Consider the following 20,342-nt stretch of genomic DNA (forward strand, 5'->3'; position numbering starts at 1 on the left):
ATGTGAACCATGGGGATATCTTCTTGTGAAGTAAACCATTCTGTACCAGCCTCCATGTTAGCTTTTTTTATTATTTTGGCTTGTGTAGTAATACATTATTACAGTATTGTACCCTCCTGTCCCGTTGTACGCAGTTATTATACGTGCCATATAAACACTGAGACCATCTCTACCTGCGAACACACCGCACAAGCAGGCAGCTGCAGACTTTACAACTGTTTGTACTTCCATATATTCAACACTAGATGGCGCCCGGCTCCATGTGACCGCCTGTAACGAATGCTCTTATGCTAAATCAGCGGGAAGTGGTTCCTTTGTGCCACGTGACTGCTGACAGTCCAAAGCTCGCGCAGTGCAGCCCGGGGCCGTGAACACAGGTCGGTGCTCCGGTATCTAACCGATAGTCCGTAGTGCGGTACCAGCATACAGCAGATGCAAGCACTGGCACATGTGCGGGGTCTGTCGGGCACGGTGCCCCCTCAGCAGGGTTCAGTCTTTCATCATTGCTGTATGGAGTGGGTTGCAAATTGATCAAAGCCATTTAACCCCTTAAGGCCTATTTTTTTCCGAAGGTTTTTTAATTTTCACTTTTAAAAAGCCATAACTTTTAATTTTTCCGTCTGCGCGGCCGGGTGACGGCTTGGTTTTTGCGTGGCAAACTGCAGTTGTCATTGGTACCATTTTTGGGTGCACATGCTGTATTGTAAAAGTTTTCTGTTTTTGGACGGCAGAGAGAGGAAATGCATTGTCTTTTTTTTTGAACAATGTATGGCCGCCTGCAGATGGCCGTGTCAGACCCCACTGTGAGAATTCTTGCAGCGGACCTGAGCCCCTACCAGTGTGGCGCTCACCTGTCCCGCGGCTCTGGCTCTTTTATGTTCTGGCTGTCAGCGCAGAGCGCGGCCGGGAGTGACATTTCTGTGCCGGCCTCTGCACGACCCGCACGGAAATAGAACATGCCGCGATTAGTTTTCCGTGTGTGTTTTCACGCGGACAAATCGCAACCGTCTGCATAGGATTGCGTTTTGCAATGCACTCCTATGCAGGCATCCAGGGGCGGGAAATTTCCGCAGAATTTCCACCTGTGTGCAGGGGCATAATCATACAACATAAAGGACATGATGTTTGCTGCGGGTCGGTACGATTATGACGATACAAACTTTTTTTTTTTTTTTTTTTCTTTTTTAAGGCTTTTCTTTTTTTTTTGGGGGGGGGGGAAATGTACCTGTTTTGACATTGGAGCATTCAAAGTCCCATGCGTTCTTTTATTTTCCCATGGATGGAGCTCTGTGAGGGCTTGTTTTTTTTGCGGGACGAGCTGTAGATTGCATTGGTGCCATTTAGAGGTAGATACAACTTTTTCATCACTTATACTGCATATTTTAGGAGGCAAAATAAGCATTTTGGGTCCGTTTTTTAGTTGTTTTTTTACGGTTTTGGCAATGCAGGATGAATGGCATATTCAATTTATTGTACAGGTCGTTATGGCTACAATTATACTAAATATGTGGGGGTTATTTTTTAATAAAAATTGGGGAAAGTTGTTTTTTTTTAACAGTATTTTTATCAAACTTTTTTTAGTTATGTCCCTGTAGGGGACTTGAACCATAAAAGCTATTATAATGCAATGCCCAGTCAATGTACATTGCGGCATTTAGGGGGTTAACAGCAGGGATTGCTGTTCTCATCGATCCCCATTGTTGCAGTGGCAGGCTGGCACTACTAGTCACAGCCAGCTCTCACTGGAGGATCGCATGGGCTCACTCCTGCGCCCCCGCCATTCGCAGGTTGTAAGTTTATGTCCTGTTGCATTAAGTACCATGCATTCAGGTACTTTAACCCCTTAACATCCTGTGGCGTTAAGGGGTTAAAGTTGTGCTATACGCTGTCACTTTAATAAATATGGCACGTAAACAGAGAAGGTGGGGTGGCTATATACGCAAGCGGGGCCTTACAGGGGTTTTCTGATGGACGGGGTCTACGGCTCAGGCTTCCGTCCATCATCTGGTGGCTCTGCTCACTGTTCAGTGCAGCGGGCCGGATGTTGTCATCAGTGAACAGGAAGGGGATGCTGAAGTTTACTAACAATTCTGGTAGTTATTGGACATGTATGATGTGGATCAGTAGCTGGAGACAAAATGTTGCTTTTATTACATATGTAATTAGATGTTTTCTGTTGATTTATTTCAGCTAGAATGGGTCGCTTGGATGGAAAAGTAATTTTGCTGTCAGCAGCAGCGCAAGGAATTGGACATTCTGCTGCCATTGTAAGTCCGTTGATTCACCCTGTTTAGTCAATATCACTGCTCTCCAGTTATTTAAATTGTGCAGTCACCTTATTGCGTTTCCCCGAAAATAAGACACTGTCTTATATTAATTTTGCCCCAAAAGAGGTACAGTGTCTTATTTTCAGGGTGTCTTATACTTGCCTAGACGAGGGCGTTCTGGTGCCTTGTGTTGGTCTGCGGAGCAGCGGCAGGCTGTTGTGTCCTCCGCGCTGACAGCATTCTCTTCCTGGTAACGGGGCTTTGAATACCCCTCCTCCAGCAAGCAAGTAGTGTGATTGGATCACGAGCGCCGCGGCTCAGCCAATCAGAGACGGCGCTCAAAAAACCCATCACAGCCATCGCCTTGGTTTATCGAGCACTGCACATTGATTGGCTCAACTGCACCGCTCAAAAAACAATCAATATAGCGCTTGAAGAACCAATCACAGCCATCGCATTGGTTCATCGAGCGCTGCATTGATTGGTTTAGCCGCAGCACTTGAGGACCAATCAGAGCCATCGCTTGCTAGAGGCGGAGTTTGCAAACCCCGTTACTACAAAGCGATCTCCTGTCGGCGGCTGAGGACTGCAAGCAAGCATGCCGGGACTCTGGAAACCAGCGGGAGGGACTCGGACGGCGCCTGCTAGGTAATGTATTGCTTTTTTTATGTAGTTTGGTTAGGGCTTATTTTGGGGGTAGGGCTTATATTTCAGGTTGGTTAGAAAATGAATTGTGTAAGATGGAAGTGTTTTTCTGCTAACGGTTGATAAATGGTTGTAGTAGTTCTATTGTTTTTCTGTTTTTAGGCATTTGCTAAAGAAGGAGCAACAGTGATTGCGACAGACATCAATGAGGAGAAGCTGAAAGCTCTGGAATCGTACAAAGGTAGTTCTCTCCACCTGGCTAGTGCTTGTTATTCCGGACAGATGTGTTCACACAGAGCCAATTTGCTGTTGACTTTCTGCATAAAATGTGCTGCATAGAGATGAGCGAGCGTACTCGGATAAGCACTACTCGCTCGAGTAATTTGCTTTATCTGAGTATCGCTGTGCTCGGGGCTAAAGATTCGGGTGCCGCCGCGGCTGACAGGTGAGTCGCAGGGGAGAGCGGGCGGGAGAGAAGGAGAGAAAGATCTTACCTCCGTTCCTCCCCGCTCTCCCCTGCAGCTCCCCGCTCCGTGCCGGCACCCGACTCTTTAGACCCGAGCACAGCGATACTCAGATAAAGCCAATTACTCGAGCGAGTAGTGCTTATCCGAGTACGCTCGCTCATCTCTAGTGCTGCATAATCTGTACCATTTTACCTAAAGGGGTGAAATGTGCTGCGGATACAAGATTTGTATCAGATGGTCCAGATTTTTTGTGGGTTTGTTCCTGCTGCGGAAAATTCACAGCAAATCAGCGACATGTGAACGCACCCGAACTGGGAATTGTAACCGCGATTCAATGTCATAAAATTTCCCAAATTGTTGAAGAGACACTGTGCCCAATAAATGGCAGACACCATAAAACATACTTGCTTAAAGGGAACATCAGCACTCTTTACTAATGTGAACGAAGAACAGCACTAAAAAATAGTGGTCTGAATTTTGACATGGCTTTTGATGTGGAAATGCTGCGAATTTTGGCGCGGATTATACGCTACACATGAACGTAACTTTAGGGGGGTTTAAGACAGGATAAGTAGTTACACACAGCAGCGATAGTCGTTGAGCGAATGGCGGGGAAGAGCACCAGAGATCTCTACCAGCCGTCCACCTCCATTTACTGCGAAAAGGCAGTCTTCATAGATGGACTGAGAGAGAAGTCGCTCACTTGTCGTTCTCTTTCAGTTAGCTGAAACAGGGTGGCTAACGTCTACTGAGTAATTTTTGCTCTGTATCCTGTCGGTTGCCGAGCCTACATGGGGGGGGGGGGCAGTCACCCATAATCACTCGTTTAAGTGATTTATTTGGGTGACTATCGGCCCATGTAAAAGTACCTTAGCCTGGGCTGCTGAATTCGCCCCATTTTTTCAGCCTGGGCTGTAATTCATTAAGACTAGAGAGATGTTTGTGCATGGTGGCTCGGCACCGTGGATTTTTGTGGCCTGCCTCCACACTGAGATATCATTCTAGTCTCATTGACATAAACACAGAGGTGGCACTAACGTTCTGGTGTGAGCTCCACAGAACGGGCAGAACCAGCTGATGGCTGCAGGAGGGAGGTTGTTTGGTTGTTTGGTTTGCCAACTGTTTTCTTAGCAGAATAATTAGAACTAAGAAGCTGTACTGTATAACCAGTAAATGTGATTTGTATATAATTGCTGCAGGTATTCAGACAAGAGTAGTAGATGTCACAAAGAAGGAACAAATTGAAAAGCTCTGCCAGGAGATTGATAGAATCGATGTTCTCTTCAATGTAGCTGGGTAAGTAAATTGGGACCGCCGTATCTAACAGCCCTTCCATCCTGATACATTATATAGCACAGAGCTGCAGTGACCAACACATCAGCTAGTCACATCACATGCCTTCATGTATGTTGTTGCCATTTATTCCAATGCCTTTCAGAATCCCACATATAACAGTTGTACTTAGTAGTGAGTTTTAACTGTGAAATACAGTAACAGAGGAGATCCCCCTATGTGCCAATGATGCCGTAATTCTGAAATTCTCAATGTGTTTTCCACACAAGCCATTATTGTTTGCATTCCCCTCACACAATCAGGGATTGTGATTGATTTGTATTTTAAAAATTTTGCTGTAAAATGTAGTAAAAGCATTGATGAACAACACAGTGTCAGATATATTATTATATAATAAGGCACTACTAATTCCAGAGTGCAGTAATTATTATTACATGGGGAGAACAGAAACAAAACCACTCTTACATGTAGTAATCAATTGATGGAAACAATAGGGGTGAGGGTCCTGCTCCAACAAGCTTACACACTACTAATGAGGTGATACAGAAGGTAAAGGGGCTGGAGATGTGCGCAGTATGGTGAGGTGGAGAGTGAGGGATGCTATACACAAACAATGGTCAGGCCGTATAGTGGCAGAATCGGTATGACTGCAGGGGGCGGTTGATTACGGCTAGCAAGGATTGCAGTCAGCAGGACAGGGAGCATGTTATCAGGCAGAGTACAGAGGGGTTTGCTTTAGGGGATACGGTATGCCTCCCTGAAGAGGTGCGTTTTTAGAGCACGCCTGAAATTGTATGTAAGGGATTGCTTGGATAGTTTTTGGGTAGCGCATTCCAGAGGACTGGTGCTGCTCTGGAGAAGTCTTGGAGGCAGGAGAGAGAGGTTCAAATTAAAGGGGCCCTTAATCTGATTTCATTAGCGGAGTGGAGGTTGCGGGCTGGGTGGTGGATTGAGATGGGGGAGGCAGTGTAGGGCAGCGCAGTGCTATGGAGAGCTTTATGGATGAAGGCAGTGAGTTTGAATTTAATTCTGTATTTAACAGGCAGCCAGTGCAGGGACTGGCACAGGGCAGAGGCATCCGAGTAGCTGCCGGGCAGAAGATGAGCCTGGATGCTGCAATTAGGATAAATTGGAGAGTCTGGCATGGGGGAGACCGATCAGCAGCGAGTTGCAATAATCGAGCCGAGAGTAGATGAGGGCAACAGTGAGCGTTTTTAGCGTGTTCACGGTGAGAAAATGGTGAAAGGTGCAGGTGACATGTTTGGGCCAGAGATTGGATATAGGGAGTAAAGGAGAGATTGGAGTCTAATATAATCCCCAAGACAGCCGACGTGCAGTCTGGGAGTTATGGTGGCACCACACACTGAGATGGAGATGTCAGGAGGAGGTCGGTTAGTAGAGGGCGGAAACACCAGTAGGTCAGTTTCTGAGAGGTTCAGTTTTAGGTAGAGAGAAGACATACTGTAAGAGACAGTAGACAGACATGAAAAAGTGCTCATATTACATAACAGAAAAAACACAAGCAATAGACATGACTAAGGTCTCATTCACATCAGCATCAGAAATTCCATTCGGGACCGCCATAGCTTAATTCCATTTAAACAGAGGCAAAAAATGATGCAGCAGGCTGCTCTATTTTATTCTAGCCGGGAGCCCAGCCAGAAACCGAACAGACCCTATTATAGTCAATGGGATCCATTCAGTGGCATCATAAGACGGATCTGTTCGGCCAGGAGGTGCCATTTTTCTGCTCCCCAATTTGAGCAGGAAATCGGAACCCCCAAACACTAATGTGAACCAACCCTAAACGAGTGACAGACCAGTATCAAGGTAGAGTAGACTCTGATAGAGAGGGCTTACATTGGAAGGGGAAGGAGACAGTAGGTTAGGGTAGAAGGTACTGATATGGTAAGTCTAGGGGCAGTAGGGTTATGTTAGTCTATAGGCTTTTTGGAAGAGGTGGATTTCCTTGTTGCCTTTTGAAGGTTTCAAAGGTAGGGTAGAATCTGATGGGTTTAGTGAGTTTCAGAGTCTGGGGGATGCATGGGAGAAAACTACGAGGTGATGAGTAGACAAGAGAAGAGCAGAGATGGTGGTTTTGTGATGATGGGAAGTTATCTGGACATTAGGTTGGAATGTATGGAGGGACGGGTTGTGGACAGCCTTGTATGGCATTACTTGTACTTGGAACTAAATTTGCTGGGGAATGGATAGCCAGTGAAGGGATTGGTACTGGAAAATGAGCAAGAGCCATAGGAGTGACGAGAGATAGATGGATACATGCTGACACAATATAGCCAGCCAGTATGTACAGTGCTAGAGAATACAGTAAAAAGAAAAAAGTTTGGTACTGTGCAATGCTTCACTAGTTTTTCAGTCTTAAAGGAACACTCCAAGTAAAATAAAAACTCAGTTTTATATGCCTAATGCAGGGTCTAAGAGAGGGCTGTAATAACGCTGGGATTAGCTCTTTAATGGTTCTTTGAATACCTGTGTCGTTCACCGGCCCTCCGGCAGGCATAACACAGTATATATACCTGGAGTGCTCCTCTAATAAATGTGCCTTATTGTATACAGTAAGAATTCAGTCAAACTGTTCTTCATGATTTTGTTCCTTATGTAGCGGTGTACTGATCACTCTTTATCCTAAAGCTTGTTCATTTTACATTGTAATGTGTGTTATGTTACAGCTTTGTTCACCATGGAACCATATTGGATTGTGAGGAGGCGGATTGGGATTTTACTATGAATCTCAACGTGCGGAGCATGTATCTCATGATCAAAACATTCCTGCCAAAAGTAAGTGTACATTGTTCTCATTCATCCATAGAGTGCAAAATGTATTGTTAGACGCTTGTACTAAAGCGTTGTACCATAATAGACTTTTATCACCTATCCATTGTATAGGTGATAAAAGTTTGATTGGTGAGGGTAACCGCTAGGACCCCTACCTAACCTGAAAACGGGAGTCCCATGTCCTTCTGTCGCTTGCAGGCTCACTGCATTTATGCGCTGTGCCATCAGATTGAATGCAGTGGTGGTTGCACATGCTCGAACTTATTGTAACTGAGGTTGGCTTCACTCAAGCGCAATTGCACGCACCTTAGCGTGATGTTCTTGTGCTATGAACGATGCTTTTTTTGTGCACATATGGGTTTATTTTACTGTACGTCTTCTGCCCGCCACAAACAAAAGCACCAATTGAAATGGCTAATTAGTTCCAGAATTATGCAGTGTTTAACGCATCTCCTTGCTTATTACTTACACATTTTGCACCCCCCACTGACTTCTATGGGGACCTTTGGTGTTCAATTATGCAAAAACTCACACGTAAATTCTGTGCATGTGAAAGAACCCAGTAGAATAACTGGGTTGTATTCACTGCATACAGCGCGCACAGATACGTCCGTGTGAAGCCGGCCTCATTGTAATTCGGGATTTATGCTGCATTGTGCTTGTCCTGTATAATCTGACCTGCAGTCGTACTCCCTCTTCCATCTGTCTCTTACTACTTCTTAAATTATCAAATATATGTGAGCAAGGGGGACGGATAGAAAATGTGGCGCTATTTCTAGAAGAAAACAGCCATGTTTTTCTAATCCTGTAGAATCCCTTAACCCTGTCCTAGCTGGGCATTTTATCAATAACACAGAAAAGTTCGAAAGAATATTGGAAATTAGTATCAATGTAATTCTTAATGTTTTCTAGATGCTTGCCCAAAAATCAGGGAACATTATCAACATGTCATCTGTGGCCTCCAGTATTAAAGGTACACATCATTTAATGTTTTACCTATTTGTTACTTACTATAAAACATTATTTATGGTTTCTTTTTGTGTATGGTGGGTTTTCATTTACTTTGCTTTTTCTGCTTTGATTGGTTTGGCATAAATGGGACAAGACAGCCGCCCACCCAGCCGCTCTGTAAAAATGAATATGTATGTGGATTATATATGTATGTTCCATTATATACAGTGGCACGTGTAAATCATTTATCAGGTGGAGGGCCTAGGTATGTATGTATCTGTGGACTAGGGCCAAGATATTAAAGCCATGCCAATGTTCTCAGGGATTATCCGTCTGTTTTAGGCAGCAGGGACATGATCTTTTTTTCATTTCCTTGAGCCCGGTAGGTCTTCGTGGCTAACATTAAACATAATTTAGTCCATCCATGATTTAGATCGAAGTGGTTAATAGTTTCATATTCCTTGGGTCATCAAGGATCTGCCTGTTTAAACGTCGGACATGCGATGTACAGGTTTTTTTTTTCTAAATAGCCTGCTTTTCCTGCGGAATCCGCAGCCTGTCTGCAATGTCGATTGCAGACTGGCCGCAGGTCCGGTGGCTTCCATTGACTTTAGTGTATCCATTTGTGTAATTGGGCTTCTGCCTGCTTATAATGCGACAGCATAATAATAGGAAGAAGAAAAGCGATTGCTGGCATGAAAAAACGTGAGAATTGTAATTTATAAATGCTCATCTTGTATGTAAGGCTGAAAAAAGACATATGTCCATCTAGTTTAGCCTGCTACCCCCCCTAACCTCCAATGTTGATCCAGAGGAAGGCAACAAACACCCAATGAAATAGAAGCCAATTTTCCTCATTTTAGGGGAAAAAATTCCTTCCCGGCTTCAATCTGGCAATCGGAATAACTACCTGGATTACCGACCCTTCTGAAGTTATTAGTGACTATAACATGTAATACTTTTACACTGAAGAAAGGCATCCAGACTGTTCTTGTACTCTTTTAGACCGTTCACCATCACCACGTCCTCTGGCAGAGAGTTCCATAGTCTCTCTGCTCTTACTGTAAAGAACTGGACAGAAATCACTCCATTGCTGTATTTGTACCCAGGACTGTGACTATAACAAGGGAACTTCCTCTACATATAGAGGAAAGAAGGTTTCTACTCCAACATAGAAGGGGGTTATGTTGGTGTAGAAAGCTTATTTCCTCTATATGTAGAGCCCCTTGTTACTGCCATAGTCCTGGGTATAAATAGATGATGGAGAGATCTCTGTATTGGCCCCTGATATATCTGTACATGGTTATTAGATTGCCCCTCCACCGTCTTTTTTTTTTTTTTTTTAACTAAATAACCCCAATTTTGATAACCTCTCTTGTTACTGTAGTTCACCTATTCCATTTATTACTTGTCGCCCACCTTTGAACCCGCTCAAGCTCTGATATGTCCTTCTTGAGGACCGGTCCCCAAAACTGTCCACAATATTCCATGTGTGGTCTAACCAGTAAAGAGGAAGAACAATGTTCTCGTCATGTGCTCCTAGACCTTTTTTGATGCACCCCATGATCCTATTTGCCTTGGCAGCAGCTGCCTGACACTGGTTGCTTCAGTTAAGCTTTTATAGTTCCCTAAAACCCCCCAAGTCCTTTTCCATGTCAGTGTTCCCCAGTAGTTTCCCATTTAGTGTGTAATGGTGACATGTCTTTCCTCTGCCCATCTGCAGAACCTTATATTTATCAGTGTTAAACCTCATTATACAACTTGCTATATCGTTGACTGCCGCTCGTTACAGGTAATTGTATCTGCCTGTGACACAGGCCTCATACACTATGCATTTGGCAATTATACTTGTGTTATTCTTTCCTTGCAGGAGTGGTAAATAGATGTGTATATAGCACTTCAAAGGCCGCAGTCATTGGTCTCACAAAGTCTGTTGCTGCAGATTTCATTGAGCAAGGGATTCGGTGTAACTGTATATGTCCAGGTAAGTGAACTACAATGGTAGAACACAATGTAAAGCTTTATATACGCTCTCCTTTACATAATCCAACGACACACAAAAAAATGCTCTTTCTATTGTCCTGTTCAGTTTTCATTAGCTGACAAAAGATCCTCGTCATAGTGTCCTTTTACACAGGAGGTCTGTCAAGCGTTTTAGTGTCCGGCAGTCATCTCAGCGATAATTGCTCCTTCACACAGCAGTGATGATGGCTCAATGAATGGAGGCTGAGCAGGCCAGAGATCGCTCCAGCCGCCCACATCCTTTCACAGTAAACAGGCAGTTGTTCATAGGTGAACCACTGCCTGTTTACACGGGCTGATTGTTATGCCTGCAGAAATTTAGCAACAAACGGATTAGTTCTCATCATCATTAAAAACACTGGACAACACAGCAGTGAGGGCAAGTAGGCCTCCTGCCCACAGACAGAGCGGGACACGCCCGCAGTTTTACACCACAGGAATCCTGCGGGAATAAACAAAAGTCCCCGCTGGCGATTGCGGAAAAATGCGGTTTTTACCGCATTTTCCCTTGCTCTCCATTAATACTATATTAATGGAGATCTCCCGCCGCGGAAAAACGCGGTGAATTAGAACATGTCGCGATTTTTTTTTTTTTCCCGCGGCGCAAATCCGTGGCAGAATTCCGCATGTGAGGACTGAGCCATTAGGTTCAATAGAACCTAATAGCTACGTTATTCTGCCGCGGATTTACGCCGTGGGGAACGCAGTATAAATTTGGCAGTGTGCATTAGCCCTTTGGAGTATAAAGGGGCACTAACTTTTCAGACAACTTGTGCTCATCCACTAGCTTGCATTAGTCACATCATTTCTGCAATCTGCTTGCATTAAAAATATTGTTGCTTTACTACTCTAAATCCCTTTCAGCTTCTCTACAATCCATTCTCTGTCATTTATTACAGAGATTCTTTAGTAATCAGGAAACAATGATGTTTCCATAGCAATAGGGGGGAGAGGCTATCTTCACATCCGGCTCCCCTGCACTTACAACTTACAGACTGCATACTGACAGGTCTGCAGACACTGTGATGACAATTTCCACAGTCTCTTCCTCTCCTACTATTGTATTATGTGGTGTGTGTCTGTGTATGTGCATATGTTACACACATTATCATTATCTGATTGGACCAGAGTGCAATGCAGCATGGGAAGTATGGACAAGGAAATCAGTACAGTGAACTACTGGCAAAATGTTAGGCTTGCTACACACCCCTTCGTTGAAAGTGGATTGCAAACAGCAGAACAGACAAATGGGGAAGAGCACCTGAAACTCAGAACTTTGTGTATTTTAGAAAACTTGTTTAAGGATGCTATTACACAACAGTGCTTTTGTCTGTGTTTACAAATACACCAAAATCGCATTTGAAAAAAGCATGTAAAAATGTTCATCTCAGTAATGTCAACTGATAAACACATGCATTTTTCCAAAACACGTTTTTGCATATACTTTTCATACTGCGAAGACCCGCGGCAGATCGCCGCCGCTGCACACGAATCTCCGCTTGTGGACAGGGGGACGACGCTTTCCATAGCAACGCTATGGAAAGCTTTGGCCGGCGAATCACACCCTAAGGGTTATATGAAAACATGCCATGAGCCCTGTAGCATGTGGGACGAGACAGGACTTGTTGTTTGTATGGCGCTTTCAGGTAATTATAGGTACTCTACTCTACAAGTCAACCTTGAGCCAGCTACCTGAACCATGCAGGGATTGAACCTGCAACCTTCAGGTCATGAGCGAGAGCTTAGGACTGCATACTGCTGCCTTAACACTCTGTGCCACACAAGGCCTCCGAGCATGTATAGCAGGGCCATGTGAGGGGCACATTACACACTGAGCCCACTGAGGGAATTTCCAACAGACTGTCACTCAGGGGCCTTCTGCAGTGACAGAAAGAAGACTGCATGTTGTCTGTCATTTGTAGATATATGTGGGGCTTCCACACAAGAAAGTGCAGCCTAAGAAATACAGCCTGTCATTGATTATTACATCCACTCCAAGTCATAAGTTGTAAAAGAGTATAAAAAAACACCCAGCAATATTAGTGGTAAGGGGGCCCTTAGGCCCCCTAGTTTATGGGCCCATTCACAATTGCGACCCTTGCAACCCCTATTGCTATGTGCAAAGTAAATGTAACTATCATTATGGCGTCATTATTTTTCTCTTGCCTACACTAAGGATTAATTGTCATTGTAATGATTTGCATTAAAGTACAGATTATACATTTATGTAGGGACTGTGGATACACCATCATTGAGAGAAAGGATCCAAGCAAGGCCAAACCCTGAACAGGTAAGAACAGGAAATATTCTAGTATTTCTAGCTGAAATGATCTATTTGCAGATAATTCGCCATTTTCCTATGACTTAACTAGGCTTTAAAGGACTTCCTCGCAAGACAAAAAACTGGCAGAATGGCCACAGCAGAAGAAGTTGCTCATCTCTGTGTGTACCTGGCTTCTGATGAAGTAAGTGCTTTCTCGATGTTTCCAAATGTGGAACATAAATAAACAGGAAAGACAAATGAAGATGGAAATCGGAACAATGTACTGATGCATCCAGTGTATAGTCATCTCTTTATGGGAGGCAAAATCCATTGAGATCCTCTAAATCCTATGGCCCCATCTTACCTATCTATTTCAATAATGGTTTACTCACCACCTGACTGCTTTATGTGTCCTCCAAAGGCCCATTTAGACACAACGATTATCGCTCAAAATTTGTTCAAAAAACATAGTTTCAGCGATAATTGTTGTCTAAATGTGCCCGTTTTTCAGTTCTGCTTGAAAACTATTGTTGAGCAGAACAGCTGATAAATGCTGTCTTTGCTGTCCATGGTGCTGAATACTCCACGGGGAGCTAGAGATTACATTGTTTTCTCTTAGGGCCTGTGGCTGAACAATGGAGCTAATTACAGGGCTCAGACCTCCTGCGGAGTTCTGCAACAGCTGCCAGAAGCTCATTTGCATGCAAATGAAGCTGATAACATTCTAATGGCAATCTTTTGAACGATTATCTGTGTGTGTAAATGGGCCTTAAGTAACACTGGGCATCCTGTGTAGGTACCCCAGGTCTCCTCCCCAGTGGCCAGGAACTTCAGGTGAACCTTCTGTCAATTGTACCTGAGGCCTGTAGGACATTAATGTTTCTGGGGGCTATTTGGCTGAGCTGTTTCATAGGGAATCTGTGTTATAGGGGGGGGGGGGAGCATAAAACTACTGTTTCTAGAAATATGGAGATAGGGCGTTTAAGAGTGGTATGTGACTACTATGTTAAATTAATGTGCATCCTTGAATTGAGTCATGGCCCCCATTATATAATGGTCCATACACCACTGCCCTGGACAATAAAACAAAATCCCATTTGGGGTTCGTTCACAAATTAGCAAAATAAACATCAAAATCCAAACCGTATGGTGCGGTGTTTTACTTTGATTTGTAGCAGATTTCACCCCAGAGTGAAGGCGGCTGCAGATCCAGATTGTCACACGGGTTATAGAGACTGAATTCATGCTGTGAATTCTGCAGTGTGAACATACTGTAACAGATCCAGTTAGATCAGCTGAGCGCTTTCCCATAAAGCTTACACTGTCCTTAGAGGTGCGTTAGTTGTCGCTGAAAAAGAAAGCTCTAGCATCGCTAGTTATCTATCTTCTCTGAGCTGGCCGTAAAGAATGCTCTTGTCACTGACCTACTTCTGTGTCCTGCCTATATCATAACTGTTATGGGCTCTGTGGTGTTATACAAATTTAGACAGTTCTCATTGCATTTAAAGGGGTTTTCTGAAATGTAGAAAAAGTTACAAGAGCGGGCAATGGTGTTAAATAGAGAGGGGAAAGCATACTCATCATTTCAGTGGACTTCTTTGTCCAGCACTACCAATCTAGTCCCACCAGCCCAATTCTGGAAGACTGCAGCAGCCCGTTTATGTCTGCACTTTATTTTAAAAAAATTAAGCCCCTAGAAGGAGGAGTTGTTTTGCTGCAAGACTTTGCATGCAGTTACATCTCAGGCAGATATGCAAATGATTAGAGTTGGGGTGTGATTAGATGAACGGTCTTGCCACCTGAGGCCCTAAAAGCGGTCCCCCCTTGGCCTATAAAACTGCTCAGAGTCTACTTGTGTGTAGTGACCACTGTTTTTTTTTTTTGTTTTTTTCTAAACTCCTGCTTTCCCGCGGTCCGTGGCACGGACGCAGTGACAGTTGGTGACAGGATGGTTGTATCGACTAATTGCCCACCATCTGGGCCGTTCTGACCAGAATGTTAAGCTGTGTTGGGACCAGTGGATGCGTGTGGGCACACAAGGTGATCGGGCTCAGGATGCCCTTGACAGTCCACCAGTAGAGAGACTCATGTGACAAGCACAAGCAGCTCCATCGGTTTTGTTGTCCGCCATCCAGAGACAAGGTGGCACCATCATTACAGGCCCCTGTATCATCTGAACATTTTCCAGGTGCTTGCTCTCTACGCACCCATTATGGCACCATAATCTTTGACATCCACCCACTGTCGCCTCCGTTTGCAGTTTTGTCATAAGCAACAAAACTGGACTGCTACGGAGTGGAACCAGATTGTCTTCAGCGACGAATCTAGTTTAATTTGGGGCCTGACAACGGCGGCGTTTTACTCTAGAAACAGCCTTGGTATCGTTTCTAGCTCCCCAGGGCTGACTGAATGGCATTGCCTGGTCTTCGTTTGCATCACTGCAGAAATAGAAGAAAAAGATGAAGTGGAGCAACCCTGGTGTGAGGAAATATAGAATAAAGGACCTGTTGCTAAGTACCAGACATAGGATGGAGAACTCTTTCTTTTTTTTCTGGTATTATTTCCTGGGAGGGTGCTGCCCATCCTACGAAATGTTATACCCACATGACGACTGTCCTATATATTTGCCAAAAGAGATCTAAATTTATTTATAAGAACCAGATTGTATACGAGTTTCGAAGTATGTGAACCTCTTCCTCAGTGCTCACTTGGGATACACGTCCCTGATGGTGTATCTCAGAAAAGTCCAAGCTTGATTGATTGATAGTCCTTATAAATAAATTTTAGATCTGTTTTGGCAACTATATATGACGGTCATCATTATCTGAAGGTTGCACCATATTCACCCCTGCTAAAGAAAGTTGTTGGTTTTTTTGCATCCTCGTTTGCATCACCGGAATGCTAGATGAAGGTTATCTGCAGACTGTTCATAATGTGTTCTCCCATATGATGTGCTGTAAAATCCTTCATAGTTCCTAGCTTCTGCACTCTTATGTTATATGTGATCTCCATAGTATTACTTCTAAGATGAATGTTTTCTTCTTGTCTTTTTAGTCTGCTTATGTTTCTGGCAACGCACACATTATTGATGGCGGCTGGAGTCTGTAAATCGTAGGAGATGATTTTGATAACAGATGAACCAACTCACCAAAAATCAATGGAAATAGAAAAGTGTGTGAAACGAAAGTAAATGTGACCAGAAATATTTTTTTAAAGCTGAAAATACACAAGTTCTAATATACAAATAAGTCTTGTATCAAAACCACAGAGTCTCCTTGTCATCCATAACAACCAGACTTTATTTTTTCTTGTTCATAGTCCTAATGATGCCCGTACATGTTAGATGAACATCAACTGTACTCTCCAGAGTTTCTGACTGATCGTCTAATGTGTCTAAGGGAGTCCTGACTATTTCCTGTTGGTAGATTAAAGGGGTTCTGTCATTAAATAAAACAATACTTTCCTATTCCTCCCCGTCAGTCCTCTTACCGCATCTTCTCCTCATCGATCTTCTCCTATCTCCTCCAGTCCTTCGGGTCACTTTACGTCCAGCTGGCTGAATCCTATTCTTCCTGCGACATTATGTCCATTCACAGGCAGGCTCTTTTCTGCAGGTCAATGTACGCTACATCACTAGTGATGCAGCGTTTCCTGCCTAGCATGGAGTGACGACTCCTATGCCGCGCTATTGCCGCGACTGTACATTTGCGCTGTCTTATGACAATAGTATATGAACACTGACGGCGAGACAGCACGCATGCGCAGTCTCGGCAATAGCTCAGGGTTCCCTGCTAGTCAGTGAACGTTATGTCACTAGTCACATAATGTACACTGACCTGCCAGAAGGACACTGCCGAGAACGGACACCCCAAAACAGTAAGAAGAAGAGGATCCAGCCAGCTGCAGGTGATGTGACCCAGGGGGACTGCAGGAGCCAGGAGAAGATGAGGTAAGAAGACTGACGGGCAGGAATAGGTAAGTAGAGATTTTTTTCCTAATGACAAAACCCCTTTTAAGTAAATATGAGAATCTTTGTAATAAATTGTAGCAGACAAAAATGCTTTATTCTCCACTTATCAGGCTCCTTTTCTCCTCCATCTCCCTCTGAAAAGCTGCTAAAGTCTGTCTTGGTAGGCAACACAGACTAACGACTCACTAACAGACCAGAAGCTGCCCACTGAAGTCTGTAGAAGTCATGGAGGGGAGAAAAGAGAAGCTGGTTGAGAGAAAAGCAGAGACAGACAGATGCTGCAGCTAACAGTAAGTGCTTTACTGTTTCACAGCTAAGGCTCTATTCACATCTGCATTAGAGGCTTTATTGAGAGCCTCCAACGCAGATCTGGCAAGAAATGCCGGTTGGAAAAGTTGTGCATGTAGGACGTTTTTGTTCGGTTCCTGCTTTTGCCCGGCATTTTTACCAAACAGACCTCATTATAGTCAATGGAGTCCTTCAGCAGAGCTTGGTTCCTTTTATGAGATGTATCCGGTCATCCAGGGGATTCCATTTTCCTGCTCCCATAAAAGAACAGGAAAACTGAATTCCTAATGCAGATGTGAAATTAGCTTAAACTGCTCGGTCCTTCTCTCTAATGCCCTCCATACTGCCACTGCCTCTCTGTATATGAGAGATTGTGATAGGGAAACAAGATCTCCTTTTCTTTTTATACAGTGTATGGGAGATGAAATAGCTGCTAATCACCACCCACAAGATCAGGGAAAACTGAGAATTAGAGATGGAGTCTGTGGAAGGGAAAGCTTCTTAAAAATAGAGGGTACAAATGAATGGCTCAGGGAATGAACAAAGTCAACTTTTAGCGACTTTCAAAAAAAACAGCTATTTTGTAGATTAATGTTGTAGAATGTGACGATGAAGGCAAATAAACGAAAAATGATCCTAGTCTGTTACAGCGCCATGCAAAGAAAACACAGTAATGGAAAAACGATGCAAACGGGATATGTTCAGGAATAACTGTGAATTTTTATGTCCATTGTACTTATGAAAGTGTTGTTTTTACATGCAAAAAACAAGGGAATGGAAAGTAAAGTCTGTAGCACTCCATACTATGCAGCATTGCAATGCATACAGCGAACCTTGGGCTTTGGAATTATGTCTTGTGCGTTTTAACTAAAGGCCCATTTAGACACAACGATTATCGCTCAAAAGATGTCTTTTGAGTGATAATCGTTGTGTCATTTACAGCGCAAGCTGACCGCTCAAATGTTGAATAATCGCCTTGCGCTCTGTGTGGAGGATGCAGAAGACAAGCGAGGCCGCTTGCCTTCTGCATCCAGCTGTTCTCCGCTCTGAGTGCCTGACTGTTATACGGCCGAGCGCTCCGAGCGGAGGATGCAGAAGACAAGCAGGTTGGCCCCGCTTGTTTTCTGCATCCAGCTGTTCTCTGCTTGGAGCACCTGGCTGTTATACAGCCGACCGCTCCGAGCGGGGTATGTAGAACTCAGCTGGACCGCTCTGTTCTTCATACCCTGCCTGTCTTCAGGGAGCGGGATACAGCTGAAACAATAGTATCAGCTGTATCCTGCTGTGAATCCCTTTAAGGCTCATCGTTGTCTTTCAGCATTCTGAAAGATCAGCGACGGCTTAACAAAAACTGCACAATGTCGGTGCAGTTACACTCAACAATATCGCTCAAAAAAACTGCTTTTGAGTGCATTTTGAGCGATAATCGTTGTCTAAATGGGCCTTAAGATGTAGAAACACTGAATAATCTACTCTTCTCTCATGTGGATAATTGCACTTATCTGCAGCCTCTAAAACAATTTGTGCCAACAGAATACCTAATTACTACGAGAATTTGCTACAACAGGGCGATATTCCAGATGATGATTAAGGGAAAGATGACCTCTTTTGATTATTTAGCTTTCATGTTTAGAAATGTTCCATGCATTAATTATTTTATAATATATGTAAGTCTTTACAAGTTCTGAAATGATCAAATGAAAACGATCAATTTTTTTAATAACAGCAGGCTTTGATAATTTTTTCCCTGATCCCTTCAAATCCTATAACAGTGCAAAATAGTGCATGCATGCACACTTAGTAGCTCATTCTCAAAAGTCACCTGGAAGTTCAGACATGTTTAAATTGAATCCTGATTGGTTGCTTTGAACAAGGTTACTTTTTTCTCTGAGACCACTTTAATACATGACCTAATGTGTTTAAGTGTCATCGTGTATAATTGGCAAATGCTGATGTCATTTATTCTATTTTTCTTTCGTTTAGCTTTTACTTTACTGACAAAACACTCAAATCATAAATAATTTTGCTTAACAGAAATTTGATTTATTTTGCATATACACAAAGGGACCAAAATCTTTGGGTTTTCCCTTGTAATTTACAGAACAGTTACTGATAATATCTCATTTTCAGTACAGGCTTAAATGTTTAGCCAGAACTCTATATGTCACCTTAAATTTAAACTAAAAGTAGACAAATGGCAATAAGTATTTCAAGTAATATGATTTTGTAGACCTGATGTAATATTAAAGACAAAGTAATAAAAATGATTACTTTCATGTTTGATTTCTTGCCTTTCCTCCACTTTACTTAAAGGGATTTTTCCACAACTTAAAGGGGTATTCTGAGATCTTTGTTATATGTAAAATCCAGCTCCGCTGCTATAAAACAAGAAGTCCTGATTGCCAGTGTTTGAGTACAGTCTGCAGTTCCAACCAGTTGACAGAACGCTATAGTCCCTGCAGCCAATGACAGAGCTCCGTGCTCGATCAGTGAGCTCTCGTTGGCTGCAGTACCTGTGATGTCCTGTAAGCAGGCTGGGGAGCCCTGTAAACATGACATCCGGTACGGGATACAGTGGGGAGTGGTGACAATATGACTATTCCTTGTTTTATGGCAAGGGGAGCAGGATTTTATATAAAACAAATATCTTGGGAAAACCCATGTAAAATTGCTTCACAACTGCTCTTTCCTTTATGGTTGCTGCTGACAATAACATGTGACTGCTGCAGCCAATCACTGGCTATAGAAGGTCACTGTGTCCAGTGATTGGCTGCAGCAGTCACATGTACTGGTCAGCAGGAGCTAGGAAGGATGGAGTGGTTGTTTCCTAACCGGTTCAGCTGCGCTTGTTTGTAGTCTTCAGCCAGCGCTTTCTTGGTCAGGGGGTTCAAAAATTCCGCCTCCAGCAAACGTTGACTCTGTTTGGTTCTTGTGTGCTGCAGCTCAACCAATCGCAGCCATTGAGTGCTCAATCACTGAGATCTGTGATTGGCTATGACTTCCCATACACAGTCTCACTGCAGCCTGTAAATAAACACTGGGCACAGAGGACCAAGCAGCTGGGTGGGACAGCCAGGGGAGGTGACTGTATGTCTGTTTATTATGTTCTTGCATGGGTAAAATGGGTTTACAAAAAACAAATAATTTGGACACTCCCTTGGTGAAGAGCCCGTTTTATGCTCTAATGCCCAACCAAATTTTAGGGTTTTTATTTGTCTTATTCCTAAAGCCATAGCTTTTTTAATTTTTCCCTCGAAAAATAGTTTTTTGTAAGACAAGTTGTAAATTTTAATGGCAATTTTTGTTTGGGGATCCACAAGGCATACCCTGTAACACAGCTACCCTCATGCCAATATCGACTACCATCGATAAAGGCACAG

At 43.5% G+C, this 20,342-nt stretch overlaps 1 protein-coding gene across 2 annotated transcripts; it reads left to right on the forward strand.

Moving 5' to 3' along the window:
• The first annotated feature begins 295 nt into the window (after positions 1-295).
• Positions 296-19,245, forward strand: LOC136601936 (dehydrogenase/reductase SDR family member 6). Of its 2 annotated transcripts, none has more exons than XM_066588854.1 (10): positions 296-377; positions 2,191-2,267; positions 3,075-3,153; positions 4,579-4,675; positions 7,363-7,471; positions 8,381-8,441; positions 10,290-10,403; positions 12,673-12,731; positions 12,814-12,906; positions 15,759-19,245. In XM_066588854.1, exons 2-10 carry the CDS (start codon positions 2,196-2,198, stop codon positions 15,810-15,812), a joined length of 738 nt encoding a protein of 245 aa, XP_066444951.1. In that variant the 5' UTR covers positions 296-377; positions 2,191-2,195; the 3' UTR covers positions 15,813-19,245. The 2 variants fall into 2 exon arrangements, with proteins under 2 accessions (XP_066444951.1, XP_066444952.1); XM_066588855.1 differs by having other exon boundaries at positions 335-377; positions 2,195-2,267.
• Positions 19,246-20,342: the final 1,097 nt, after the last annotated feature.

This window comes from Eleutherodactylus coqui, unplaced genomic scaffold (assembly GCF_035609145.1).
Source record: "Eleutherodactylus coqui strain aEleCoq1 unplaced genomic scaffold, aEleCoq1.hap1 HAP1_SCAFFOLD_269, whole genome shotgun sequence".
In the NCBI taxonomy this organism is placed as follows: Eukaryota; Metazoa; Chordata; class Amphibia; order Anura; family Eleutherodactylidae; genus Eleutherodactylus; species Eleutherodactylus coqui.

What these genes read in the sequence shown, in the direction of transcription:
- LOC136601936 (XM_066588854.1), top strand. Translation starts at nt 2,196, where the DNA reads ATGGGTCGCTTGGATGGAAAAGTAATTTTGCTGTCAGCAGCAGCGCAA. An exon ending in GTTCTCTTCAATGTAGCTGG is followed by an intron (nt 4,676 to 7,362) that starts GTAAGTAAATTG and finishes GTTATGTTACAG; the next exon opens with CTTTGTTCACCATGGAACCA. An exon ending in GTGTAACTGTATATGTCCAG is followed by an intron (nt 10,404 to 12,672) that starts GTAAGTGAACTA and finishes ACATTTATGTAG; the next exon opens with GGACTGTGGATACACCATCA.